Genomic DNA, 14,425 nt, shown 5'->3' on the forward strand with positions numbered 1-14,425 from the left:
TGAAGCAAGAGAGGCTTATCTATGTACAAAGAAACCAACAGAGTTTAGTCTGACATATCAAAATGTGGCAACATCAGCATTGTTTCAATTCAACGCACTGAGCTGGGAGCTAAGGTAGTTTAGGAAATGCTTCTCATGCCTCTCAGCCATCCTTGCCAGAGAGGCACAACCTCTGGGAGGAAAACAAGGTAAGCAGCATAGAGGAGAACACTTCAGCCCCCTCAATTTTCCTGTGGTGTGTTTATGAGTTAATACTTTCCTTTTTTATCTGGCAGTTAATTCAGCAAACTCTTCAGATTTTATAAGGAGACAGCAGAGAAGAAAAGAAAAGGAAAGGAAGGAAAGGAAGGAAAGGAAGGAAAGGAAGGAAAGGAAGGAAAGGAAGGAAAGGAAGGAAAGGAAGGAAAGGAAGGAAAGGAAGGAAAGGAAGGAAAGGAAGGAAAGGAAGGAAAGGAAGGAAAGGAAGGAAAGGAAGGAAAGGAAGGAAAGGAAGGAAAGGAAGGAAAGGAAGGAAAGGAAGGAAAGGAAGGAAGGCAAAGAGAGAGAGAAAAAGAGAGAAAGGGGGGAGAAGGAGGGGAAGAAGGAGGGGAAGAAGGAAGGGAAGAAGGAAGGGAAGAAGGAAGGGAAGAAGGAAGGGAAGAAGGAAGGGAAGAAGGAAGGGAAGAAGGAAGGGAAGAAGGAAGGGAAGAAGGAAGGGAAGAAGGAAGGGAAGAAGGAAGGGAAGAAGGAAGGGAAGAAGGAAGGGAAGAAGGAAGGGAAGAAGGAAGGGAAGAAGGAAGGGAAGAAGGAAGGGAAGAAGGAAGAAAGCTAAACGTGTACAACATGGCCCTTTGGAAAGGGTTGGCACTCAGACTCCACACACAGGCAAGGTGGAAATCAGGCAGGGAGTAGGTTTAGTTGCAGGCACTTGCAATAAAGAAAACTGCAAGTGCAGTAAAGAAAACCTAAGGAGCAAACTCTTAAGCACAGGAGTCCAATACCTACCCCGGGAACACATATGGAAATGAAGAATGACAACTTTAGGCAAAAGCTAATTGATGTCAGGGTGCATTACAATAAACCTGGTTTTTTTAATCCCACCTAAGAGAATGAATAGGTTGAAACAGAACAAAGCAGTCGCTATACCCACCAACACTCCCATGAAACCCATTCTTACTACCCACTTTTATTTTTATCCATGAGCTAATGCTGCAGACAAAACTGAATTTGGACCCAAGTGATTTTCTTTATGGAACTGCATGCAAAAATAAGCCATTTAAACTGAAAACACCAACTTTAGTGAACATATTGTTTTGTGAGAAGTATTTGTATTTGCAGGGGAAAGAGCTGCACAAAGACAAGATTACTTTAGTGTTCATGAAAGTGACAATAAATGAACTACATAAGATGTTTCTCACTGATACTAAATACCCAGATATCATTCCTGAGGCCAATGAACATGTCTGAAGGAACCACAACATCCTAGATGAGACTGACCACTCGTTTCTCATGCATTTTTGGTCAAAACACCAGACAGCTTTTTCTGTCTTTGAAAAATGTCTTTGAATGTATGCAGAAGAGATCATACCCATCCAAAAAACCCCAGAGGAAGGAAGGAAGGATCTTTTTTTTTTTTTAACCTTACAGATGAAAAAAAAATTCCATTACTTATTTGAAGGCAGAATACAAAGGCTAAGGGAAGAAATGAGTTCAACTTACAGTGCTCAGAGCTGAATGCCCCGTAGGTGTTGGTAGTTTTGCCCAAAGGACACTTGATACAAGAGAAACGTCCTGTCTGATGCTGATAGTAGCCAGAAGGGCAGGGAATGCATTCACCGTTCTGGAAATGACTGCCCGGAGGACAAACAACTGCAAAGAGAACCATCACCTTATTACTCTTATGGAATCCAACCAATTCAGGCATTCGCACGCATATGTGTAGTTATATATATGTATGTATGTATATATATATCTCTCTCTCTCACACTGGTAGACTTGCCATAGGCTTCAAGCTCTCAATATACATATTCCTAAGTGGGATAATACATGTAAACACTCCTTAAATATTCATTTATCTCACCAATGACTGGAATATAGACCATGGTCTTTTTTTCTCAGATCACCCTAAATATGTTCTTGAATTTGTGCACATCAACCTCTTTGGAAATGCCAAGTCCAGGCCTGATTTCCATTTGTCAAATCCATTTGTAATAAGATAATGCACTTTGTGGATACGTTGTGAAAGAAAACAAAAGGAACACAAGCTACAGAGTAACTTCTGCAAACGCTACAGACAGAAACAGGAAGACTCTTGGAGTAGAAACTCCAAAAACATCATCCAGAATGTATGTTACCATATGGTAACACTTTCATTTAGAATTCCTGGTAATGAAATTTTTGGTAAGCACTTCCAAACTAAACAGTAATGGCTGGATTAAAAGTCACTAGTTGTGCACATGACAACCCAAACACAAAACAAAAAGATATTCTTAGTCTGTATATATATAATTTTCAGTACAAATAAGGAGTAATATTTCCAGCTGACCCGTTGCATATTACAAAGGAAACTCTTTGTCTTCTGGGAGGTCATGAAATCCTGACTTTCCCTGCAGATCATTCGAATGAACATTAAAGCAGAAGAGTCGCAGACACATTTGCAGGACAATACCTTTACTTGTTATTTCTAGCTGCTTTCCAGATGTAGATTTCCTTCAAAACAGTATCAAATGTATATTTTGGGACTTCGACAACGAGCAAAACTTCATTTCTGTTTTTGAGCTATGTCTTGACAGCAGTTTAAGCTTGTATGAGAGAGAAACAGGAACGGAAAATTGGCCATCCCCACTACAACCCATATGATGAATTGCCGTTCTGGCCAACACACTGGAATGTAAATTAATTTAACTTATAGGAACACCTAAATTAGAATAGACTAAAAAGACAGCTAGTATAAAAACAATCATATCTTCCTTCATCTGCTCTAAATGGTCCAATGGGAAAGTCTAGGATGAGACAACTGTGAGACTGAAATTTTCCTCCCAAGTACGTATCAAGGCAATTTCTCTAGGTATTACACATATCTAAAATCAATTACAGAACCAAAAAATCCTGGATCAGACAGAATTCTCCTTTCTCATGCATATTATTTAATACACAAGAGTGTCTGATACATTTTAAAGACATTTTCCAACACATGCAGAAAGGATCATACTCATTGCAAATGAACAACAATAGGAATTAAAATTAAATGAGTAATCCATGCCTAAATTGAAGACAAAATGCAAAGGATGAGGGAGACTAATTAAGCAATTAAAGTTTAAAAAGGAACAAATTAACCTTTTCAAAGCATTCTCCTTTTTTTGTAGTTATAGTCATGATGTGAAAGTAACATCTGTGTCTCCAACCACATTTTAAGCAAGTAAAATTGCCTTTTGCCTCACATTAGATTGACAAAAGGGCACAAAGAACAGCAAAAAATGTTGGTGCAGAGACATATATTTTCTTTACTCTATAACTCTTGAAGGCAGGTGTCATTTCAGCTATAGGTTGCACTCGACACAATCACATAGAGGTTAAGTTTGATTCTAGAAGTCAGACAAACCATCATATTGCGCTTCTTTCAAGCTTTAACATTCATATGTTTTAACAATGTAGGAAACTAGAGAACAGCCTTGAGCCAAAATCTCAGAGCTAAGCGTTAGCAGTGGGCCCAAAATTTGTATCTCTAGAATAGGGGAAAAAAAAAAAAAAAAATGTAAACACCTGAATTGAATCCCTTGCTCCTGCACATCAGATTTGTAACCTGGCCTCACTTCTAACCAGACTTGGGCTTCTGTGTACCAGGGAAACAACACGCTGAGTAGCGATTTCCAGGCTAAAGAACAACTCCCTGGGGAAACATAAAGCAGCCCTGCGCAGGGGTACCACGCCTCACAGTAGCCCCCTTTTTGCTTAAGACAAGCTCTCACTACGCTAAGCACGCTTCATGACTGTCACAACCCAATGTCACATTACCCAATGCTTGCACTTCTCTTTCCTCCCTCCAAGGATAGTGGAAAAATTTGGGATATCAGATTCTTGACCCAGATTATTACAAATGAAGTCTTGAGCTGCCAGCTCAGCTATAAATCTAGCACTTTATTTGATTTGGGTTATGCTCTGCTCACAGCAACTCTGATGATAGAATTGCCAAGTATTCTAAATAATAACAGCAACCAGCATAAAAATATATAACAAACCAAAGATAACTCACAAACAGGCTTCAGGCTTTCTCCTGAAATAAATGGGGGGAGAGGGGTTGAGTTCATAAAGCTGCCTTCTGGACAGTTTCCAACTCTTCTTTCTGACTCACATCTTAGCAAAGAAAGTGTCTTTTGTCCCTTTAAAATTTAGCTAAAATAAAACTGTCACCTCAGACTCCTAAGGAATTATATTCATAAATACCTGTGGGGTAAAGTAACTTGGTGTAAGACTGAGACAAAGAAAAAATGTCACAGAAGAAAAACTAACACATGATAAACATTACCCATTTTACAGGCAGAAAAACATGAAATAAAGCTACAATAGATGCAAACCTAAAGAAACAGATGACTGTAAGGAAAATACATGAGAGATGAAGAGGTAGGTTCATGCAAGATGCATGTTCCTAAATGGAAAATGTCAGGTTTAATAAGAACATCAGAAAGCTGCCACTACTAAGAGCTGTCCACGCTTCCTGAAGCAAGGGGAAATGTCACTTACAGTGAAATAAAAACAAACAAATCAATAAGATCAGGATCTGAAAAGACAATTTGTATTTCAACAACAAGGCGGATCAGGAAAGGGAAGAGGATAAAGAAAGAATCCCTGTCACCCTCACACAACTTTGATTTCCGTAATCACAGGTGATAACTTCTTATCACTAGTCCCTATTATTAGTAGAGCAGCAGACCCAGAAGGATAAATGACCAGAATATATCCATAATGCAAAATAAAACTAAATAGATATCTATCTTAGAGGAACCAGAAACTGAATTCCTAAATCTCCTGTTTAGAATATAATACACAGTCCTGCTACATAAACTAGTATCCAACAGTGTGTCTACCATGACGTCTTAGAACACAAAATCTCTGCCAAAAGCTGGAACAGAAACTGTCTCCTTTCTGCGTCTCTATGATAAGTCTGTTTTACTGAGTGCCTTTTTCTACTGCTAGCTGGTTCAAATATGTATGAACTGACTTACAAAGCAAATTAATTCACAGCTTCCTAGAGGCCTTTATCCCTGGCAGGAAATATTTGGCAGAAAGATCTAACTCTTTGTAAGTTCTTCTGCTCCAAGTGATGGACGCTACTTAATAAATAATGATACCTTTAATCAGTACAACAGTACATCTTGTTAAGTAACTGCAAGTTGTTACAGACTCTGGATTCTCAGTAGGAATTAATCTTTCTTCTGCATGGTGTATTTAAATAACCAAAATCTGAAGTGTTTCAGACCATGGAGATGAACTGAAACTGCAGTCAATTTACCCTTAAAGGTCCAAGCTGGAAACTGCAGCAGTTCAGAACTGATTCATCACTTGATTAGTTTGAAGCTCTTGCCCAGGCATTAGGAAGCTCTCCTAACTTAAAGAAAACCACCATACCAAGCAGGGAGCTAAGTTGTTTTCATGTATTTTGATTTGCTCTTAGGGTCTCTAACTTAAGCTGCATAGTGTTGAAGTTTTCCCATCTGAAAATATTCCCCATTTTGGAAAACTTATCCAATACCTGCTACTGTTGATCCTATACCTAGAAGTGGTCCATCCCTCCTCTGTTCCCAAAAAAAAGCTAGACATAGTCATAGAATCATAGAATCATTAAGGTTGGAAAAGACCTCTAAGATCATCGTATCCAACCATCAACCCAACACCACCATGCCCACTAAACCATGTCCCTAAGCGCCTCATCTACACGTCTTTTAAATACTTCCAGGGATGGGGACTCCACCACTTCCCTGGGCAGCCTGTTCCAAGGCCTGACCACTCTTTCAGTAAAGAAATTTCTCCTAATGTCCAATCTAAACCTCCCTTGGTGCAACTTGAGGCCATTTCCTCTCGTCCTATCGCTTGTTACTTGGGAGAAGAGACCAACCCCCACCTCGCTACAACCTCCTTTCAGGTAGTTGTAGAGTGCGATGAGGTCTCCCCTCAGCCTCCTCTTCTCCAGACTAAACAGTCCCAGTTCCCTCAGCCGCTCCTCATCAGACTTGTGCTCCAGGCCCTTCACCAGCTTCGTTGCCCTTCTCTGGACACGCTCCAGCACCTCCATGTCCTTCTTGTAGTGAGGGGCCCAAAACTGAACACAGGATTCGAGGTGCAGCCTCACCAGTGCCGAGTACAGGGGCACGATCACCTCCCTGCTCCTGCTGGCCACACTAGTTCTGATACAGGCCAGGATGCCGTTGGCCTTCTTGGCCACCTGGGCACACTGCCGGCTCATGTTCAGCCGGCTGTCAACCAGCACCCCCAGGTCCTTTTCCTCTGGGCAGCTTTCCAGCCACTCTTCCCCAAGCCTGTAGCGTTGCCTGGGGTTGTTGTGGCCAAAGTGCAGGACCCGGCACTTGGCCTTGTTGAACCTCATACAGTTGGCCTCAGCCCATCGATCCAGCCTGTCCAGGTCCCTCTGCAGAGCCTTCCCACCCTCCAGCAGATCAACACTCCCGCCCAGCTTGGTGTCATCTGCAAACTTACTGAGGGAGCACTCGATCCCCTCGTCCAGATCATTGATAAAGATATTGAACAGGACCGGCCCCAGCACTGAGCCCTGGGGAACACCGCTCGTGACCAGCCACCAACTGGATTTAACTCCGTTCACCACAACTCTCTGAGCTCAGCCATCCCGCCAGTTTTTTACCCAGCGAAGAGTGCACCTGTCTAAGCCGTGAGCCACCAGCTTCTCTAGGAGAATGCCATGGGAGACAGTGTCAAAGGCTTTACTGAAGTCCAGTGAATGCATCCCAAACCGACATAAGTAAGACACAGACTCACTGAGGCTAACTGGGCCAACGAGAACGATGACGGCTGCACTGTAGGAGGGCTGACGTTGCTAGAAACAAGAGCGGGGCTGTTAAGGCAAAGGCTCTTTGGCAGCATGACCTGGTGCACAGGAGTGCTGGGCACAGCCACGGGGATCCGTCAAAAAGGTAGGTTTGGCAGCCCTATGCAGGATGTTGGCAGAAAGGCTGCCTGTTCTGGGGAAGCAGACTAAACAGAAGGAAAGAAGCTGAAAAGAGGGCAGAAGTGCAATCAGGTCTGGGTGTTGGCCAACACCGAGAAAGCTTCCATCTGAGCTGGCTGGACTTGGCCCAGGAACTCACAGTCTCAGGACTTTTGCCATTTTTGCATCTAGGTTTCTATTCTAGGTAATGTATCATCATCTGAAGGTCTGGCTCCATTATCTTTGTGAAATCTTCTTATTAAGGATCATGTACATTACAGAAAGACCTTCTCATACCAGACAGATCTAAAAAATCATGAAAAATGTTTGCAAAACCTTCTATACTATGTCAGTGCTATGATGCCTATTTCCAAATCATCGGTTCAACGCGAGGACTGAACAGTAAGCAGAGCACTAATTCCCGTCTCTCCACAAATTTGTCATTCACATTGGTGCTGTCACACCTTTCACATATTAACCATAAACACAAGTTCACTGATGATTTTCTAATTTTAGCTTTATACTGATTCCTAACAGCATCAAAGAAGGGAAAGTTAAACTGAGACATACCACATCCTTGTGAATTCGGGAATGCTTTCCCAGGAGATGAAGTTCTTCGAAACCCGCTTCTACATCCTAGCTGCACACTTGGAGACAGATCAAACTCTTCATCCCGGGGAAAATCAATGAAAGAATCTCCTAGGAATTGCTTGGAGTCCAAATGCAGCAGAAAACCACCATCCTTAATCTCTTTTATAAATGCTCCAATGAGATTTTCTCCAACAATTGCATTTTCTAAAGGGGGAAGATATACAAGAAAATAGCATGAGAGAGACTCCCAATATGGGAACAGGTAACCACACAGAAACTGATGATCTTTACATTAAAAACATAAGCAGATAGAGAAATACAAGCATGTTAGCAAACAGCAGACAAGAATGAATCTGTACAGTGCCTATCAGAGTAAAGTCCTAATCTCAGTATATGTAGAGAGGGCTAAAGAAAAAGCAAAAAAAAAAAACCAACAAAAATGGCATATTCAAAAACTAAAGCATCAGAGAACAAAATTTGATTTCTGAGTTACAAAAATTCAGCAGACGAAAACCAGGATTATCTGACATTCAGATTTAATTTATTCCTGTTTTTTCAATAGGTATCATTTGCTTCTTTTGCAGCATTTTGTTGGTTTGTTTTTGAAAGTCAGCATCTGTAACAGTAAAATAATCACCTTCCATCACACTACTGATATTCAAACATATCCACCTATGCAACAGACACGCTCTTCACAATTGCTGAAGCTGGTGTTGAAAGCTGCAAAACGGCAAATTCACTGTTTTCACATCCTACTCTCTATATTCTTAGTTGCCCAGACAGCTACCCTTTCGATGATTTGTGCAAGGACAATTTTCAGCCCTAGATCAAGAGAGAATTCCCCAGTTTTACTGGACCAGAAGTAGTACAAGAACAGTGTTCCCAGTGGATTTTTTTTGCTATCACATTCTGTTTATCCCTGCAGGCTTTATGGCATTGAATGAAATGTTGGTGTGGTTTACTGCTTCAAATTTGCAAGACAAGGGCCTCCTGTAGCTACAGGTGAAGGGCAGCCCAGTGACCCAGCAAACGGGAAGTTCTACACACTATATACCTTGAGCTTTGTGAGTACACCAATGACCTTGGACATTGAATTTTCACAGAGAGGATGTTATATACATAAAGACAGCGTGAGGAATGTTACAGCTCACACGCTGTACAAAGATTATTATTTTGTGACTGATGTGTCCAAGGCAAATAGCTGAGGGTACTGCTGCCTTCTCACGTGGCGCGTTTCCTGACTTTGCACTGTAGCCCAGGGTGGCTTTTCCGTTGTGCGAGGAGAGAATTTCACAGCCAGGTACAAGGCTCTGGTGACGCGGCGCTGCCCTCCTGCCCGTGCTGAACGGACCGCAGACGGATGATGCTTTTTCTGAAAGGTCATCCTAGACCTTTAATACTGAAAGTGTAGGTGCCCTTTATTCCTTAATGTTGGTCTGTATCTGATTGCTGTTGTGTAGATGTTGTTTCCCCCTTTGCAGAGGAGGGACACGAGGTTTTTACACTTATGGGCTAAAGTGAACAGACCTGCATTAAAGCTGACAGCTGTGTCCTCATAGTCTCAATGCTTGGTTTCCTCCAGGTTGAGCAACCTATCCTGCTGCTGCACTGACACATATTAGAATCAGCAAAATAGCACTTAGTTTTGTTCAACCCCAGGCCAAAATGATACTTAGCTTGCAAGGAAGTAATTGGAGATCACCACATAATCAACAACACTTTGCAAATGTTTTGCCAGAAATTGTCTCATAATTGAAATCGGGAATAAGCAGATTAGCCTTTTAATCAAGCAAATATCCTTCCGAATTGCCTAGTGACTAACTGGAGCAGAATTAAAAATAACCTTGAAATGACAGCTGGAGAGAATTCACATGTAAAAAAGCAGCAAACAGTCAAACCAGTAAGAATCCACTTAGGTCTGCTGAATTCCCTTTAGTCTAAATTTTTCCCCTGTGTTGAAAAGTTCTCAGCACTATTGCTAAATGTGACCCTCCTATGACCACACTATGTATCCATGCATATATAGTATATATACTTTACATTCAGAGTATATAAACAAGTGTTTACCTGTAGTATACATGTTCATGCATTGCAAATGGACAGGTACGTCCTGTAACATCTCAACAGAGAATAATTCAGTACCTGCCAGCGTGCCAGCCGCAGGCTCCCTGGTAACATCTTACACAAGCTGCCTTGGTTCAGCCCTTCCAGCACGGTTGGACAGCTTGGGGCCACACTTCCCTGCTGCTCCAAGATGAGCTTCCCGGGACCTTTAGCATGCTCCAAAGCATGGCAGACACAATAGTGCTTCCCTGCTTTTGCTCCTGTTTTGCTGCACAATTTCGGCAATTCAAGCTACTGTGCACCTCATACTTTGTTAGATTTACTGGAAGTTCTTACTAAGCATTTCTCCAGACCCTGGTATACCTTTAGGGACCTGGACTTCTGAGGGGACAGTACATCTTTTCACGTACAGAAATAGCCTGCAAATAGTTGCACCCTGTGTTGTGCAGTGGGAAGAAGTCTGATTTAGGGTTTGCTCCTGTTGAACAAAACACTAATTTTAATGTGAGTGTGATCATACGGTTACCCAGAGTTTATATTGGCCAATGAGAAAGTGAGAGAAAAGAGAAAGAAAAAAAGTAAATTTGTTCTTTTCTTTTTCTTTAAGGAAAATACAGAGCACAAAGACACAGCTTAAAATATCAGTTGTATAGAGCAGGGATTGATTTCCTCCTATCTCACTGATGGGAAATGTTTACTCTATGTTCATCCACCAAAAGCTCATTTTTATAACCATTAGTATTTTTGCCTGTTGAACAGAAAAGAGAAGTTGCTGCAAGTGTTCCTCGCTATTTTAGAGCTGAGGCCTAAGCTACAAAGCTAAATGGCATAAGATCCTTCAGGAAGGGATTTGCACAGCCTCGGAATTTAATACATGAAAATATCTGCAAGAAAAAACGTAATGAAGCATTCATGAGTGATCTAGGTTTGAAGCTCTTCATTGGAAACGTATGCACGCTGCACTTCTCTTTAGCAATTTTCTTCTCAGCTATTTCAAGAGCGAGACTTCTCATTTACCCATAAAGAAACTACGAAAAGAACAAAGCTATTTTAGTAATGTAGATTTTCAAACCGGAGAGCCAATTTGCTCACTCTGTGTAAATACACCAGAAAACACCTCAAACAGAAAGACCCAAAGCTGCCTTAAAAGGTAATGCAAGTTGATGGTGCTAAGAGGATACAGAGAGCGGGTCCCCAGTTGTCTGATCTCCCCAGACTAGACTCATACTGCCTCTTCTGAAACCATACAGTCATTCCCTGAACAGCAATTTTAGTACTACGGGGAAATTATAGAGTGGAGAGAGTCAAAAAACATAATGCACTCAAAGCAGAACGCTTTCAAAAGTAAAGTTTAACATAAAACCAGACATACTTATACTTTGATCCACCTTCTGCAAACTGCTTGAATATTCCTGTTTCCCTTATAATCTGGAGCAACTGAATAGATGTAAACATAAACAGTCTGTAAAGCCAGGAACCACACAACCACTGCGGCCGCTGTCTGCGTCCTGAAGGCTTTTGACCTCGGTTCTGATCAGGCAAAAACTGCTGTAGGGCACACGTCTCCAAGTCCCAAAGTTCGAGGGAAGGACACGTGCAGGCAGAGGTATTTATATTTAGTGCTGGGAACACCACTGCAAAGCAGTAAAACTGGAGAAAAGCTGGCGCAGAGGGCATTTGAACTTGGGATATGTCTTTTATGTCTTTTATTTTAAAAGGAAAACACTGACTGCTTTGAAAGAAGTTCCTTACACCATTCCTAACTCACTTGGGAACCACAGCAAAGATCTGCCACTCAGCGGTCTCTGCATAATTGCTCTAGGACTTCTGAGGTAAGGGTCATTCTTTACTGTCAAATGTAATAAATAGAAAAAGAAAAGGAGAAAAAAGAAAGAAATGAAAAAAAAAAAAACCTTGGAAGAAATTAGTTATATTTTTGGCAATGTGTGAATTGTGTTTCTCTGAGTCCAACCCAATAAAGAACACAATCTTTTCCACCACTAAGGACCTGCCCACTGGACATTAATATCTGGGACAGTTCAACTCATGCCCGATAAAGTAATTTTCACTCTCAGTTAAAGAAGCTGGGAGAGGCAGTCCTATCTGAAAGAAACATTTAATTATAGCTCATTTCCACTGTGCAGTCACAGCCTGAAAAGATAAATATATCAACACCAAAAGCTCAAAAGCACAACTCCAGCATTATAAAGACTCTCCCTGAGCGTTTATACTACCTTGTTAGTGCCTCTTAAGAGCAGACACAGGGAAGCAAAACAATTAAAAGCAAAGCAGGCTTCATAGAAATATCAGAGGAAAAAAACTTACCAATATCATGTAAGTCAGGGAGAGAAGCTGCCGGGATGTTTTCCAGCTGAGTCCTCCACGTGACATTCACCCCCAGGCGGTCCACGCTCAGGCATTCAACATAGACAGTGGAATCATCACAGACAGAAACCGAGCCGGTATTTCCAAAAGCATTTACCTTGAATTCAAAATTAAATGAAACCACGGTTAGTCAAGAACCTCCTAGTTCTTGCCTTTCCCTATTCAGTTGCATTGTGTAAGGCTCAAAGGCAACATTTTCAAAAGGGCCAGTAAAAAAAAAATAGAAGTAGGAAAAGATCGTTTTAGCGGGTCATTGACTCACTGTAAGAATAGTCAAAGGGGTCTTTTCCATCAATATATTTTTAATAAATATTGGACTGATGTGATATGACCTCTATTGCTACAATCGGCTGATCTGCCGATGTGGGGCCAGTGAGACTAAACATCTTATTTTTCCAGTCATCCATATGAGACAGATTGACAATCTTGACAGATTTTGTGGCATTTTCTGCTCTTTCACCTCCCTCGAACAGGCAAAGTTCTACGTTGTGCCTCAACATTTTTTTTTAGTACAAAAAAAAAAAACCCACCAACCACCAAATAAGAAAACCCAACAACAGAGAATAAGGAATTGAAATTACCTGGAGGTGACATAAACCGCGAGCCTTCAACTCATCTAAAATAAATATCTGGAATGCCTGGAGTAATCCAGAGTAGTCAGAACTACAAGTCTTCTCAGGAGGCAGTAGTAGTTGAAAGTGTGTTTGAGCTTGGATGGTCTGAAGTAATTGGAGCTCTAAAACATAAGTAAAAATGCTGTTTAGTAGCCTCTCTATTTAATGTGGAAACTGATTTTCAAAGTTAATTTGAGAAAAGACAACATTGATTTGGCATTTTGATCTTGCATCGATAGCAGCTCCCCATTTCTAGGTGAAAGCAGGAGAGTTGTCTGTAGTAAACAATAAGCAGCAAGAGACATGCTTAATAAATATATATGTTGTGCATTAGAGAAAAAGGCAGGTGATATAGTTATATAATAATAGACATACTTTACGTTGGAGCACTAAATTACAGCGGGATAAGGAGCAATCTGGATCATTAATGATGATTTTTTATAAGCCTTGGCAGATGGGAATTTCCAGAGAACTAGATGAAAGCTGACGTTATGCCAATACTTAGAAAAGAAACAGGAAGACAGGAATTATTGACCTGTCAGCCTCTGCTTTTCTCAGACACAATCATGAAAGAACTTCTATTAAAAAAGGAATTAAATGGTTAAAGCAATTAACACTAATTCAAATGGGCTTTCAGAAACCTAGCTTGTCAAATTAACTAGAAATCAAGTTTTAGGAGAGAATAAATTTGATTGCATAATAATGGCATTGACGTGGGCATCTATAAGAGCCCTCCAATTTTTTGGTAGCAAACCGAAGTGACACAAATCACACAAATCGATGCGAAACGCGCGAGCTCATCAGTCACAAAATGAAAATCTATTTAGCCACTTTTTAGCCAGAATAAAAAAGGTTCAAATTTCGTGTCTCCACTGGAGTTAGGTTGATCCCAGGCTTCATGGAGGGTTTGTTATCTCAGATTGAGCACATGCCACCTCCAAATAGAGCTGGCTCTTATCCCATCAGCCTGGAGAAGCGGCAGAGCTCTGCCTCATTCGCCTCCTCTACAGACCCTCGCTGCATCACGTACAAGTGTCACTGCCGGAGCACAATTCCGTCCCTCGCTCCCAAAAGGAGCGAGCAGTGGGAAAGCCTGGAGAGTGTCCTAGAAGAATAGTTGGAGGGGCCAGAGGACACAAAAGCTTGCTTCTTCCTGCAAGGCACAAAGCCCTCTATCTGTTTAGCTTATAAGAGAGTAGTTAAGAGCTGACTTAACCACAATCCCGAAGTGTACACATAAGGAACAGGAAATAAGATGTTTAAGAGTGTGGGTAATTATCCATTGGAACAAATTGCTAAGTGTTGTGGTGAATACTCCATCATCGTGAAGTTTATTCAATCGCCTTCAGATGTGTTGGGAATTTTTTCTCTCTCCTTAAAACCATGCTCTATTTCAAACACAAATTACTGTGGGAAGTCCTTAGCTTGCATTAAACGGCAGCTTGTATCAGATTGCCACACACTCCCCTCTGGCCTCACAAACAGTCGTTCAACTGCCATCAGGCAAACATGAAAGTTACTTCATAACATGCTACAAAAACCTGGCAAACATGATTACAGACAGAAAAAAGTTTCAGTCTGAAATTTGAAGTTTAACATCATTTGCATTTGGAAT

General features: G+C 41.2%; 1 protein-coding gene across 1 annotated transcript in view; it reads right to left on the bottom strand.

Moving 5' to 3' along the window:
* TG (thyroglobulin) overlaps positions 1–14,425 on the bottom strand; it is a 162,497-nt gene that overhangs the window by 118,844 nt on the left and 29,228 nt on the right. The window contains exons 18-21 of the mRNA XM_075141138.1: positions 12,778–12,932; positions 12,137–12,293; positions 7,727–7,951; positions 1,699–1,848 (exon numbers count right to left, since the gene is read on the bottom strand). Coding sequence (XP_074997239.1) covers positions 1,699–1,848; positions 7,727–7,951; positions 12,137–12,293; positions 12,778–12,932 — 687 coding nt within the window. The remainder of the gene's footprint in view (positions 1–1,698; positions 1,849–7,726; positions 7,952–12,136; positions 12,294–12,777; positions 12,933–14,425) is intronic.

This window comes from Calonectris borealis, chromosome 2 (assembly GCF_964195595.1).
Source record: "Calonectris borealis chromosome 2, bCalBor7.hap1.2, whole genome shotgun sequence".
NCBI lineage: Eukaryota > Metazoa > Chordata > Aves > Procellariiformes > Procellariidae > Calonectris > Calonectris borealis.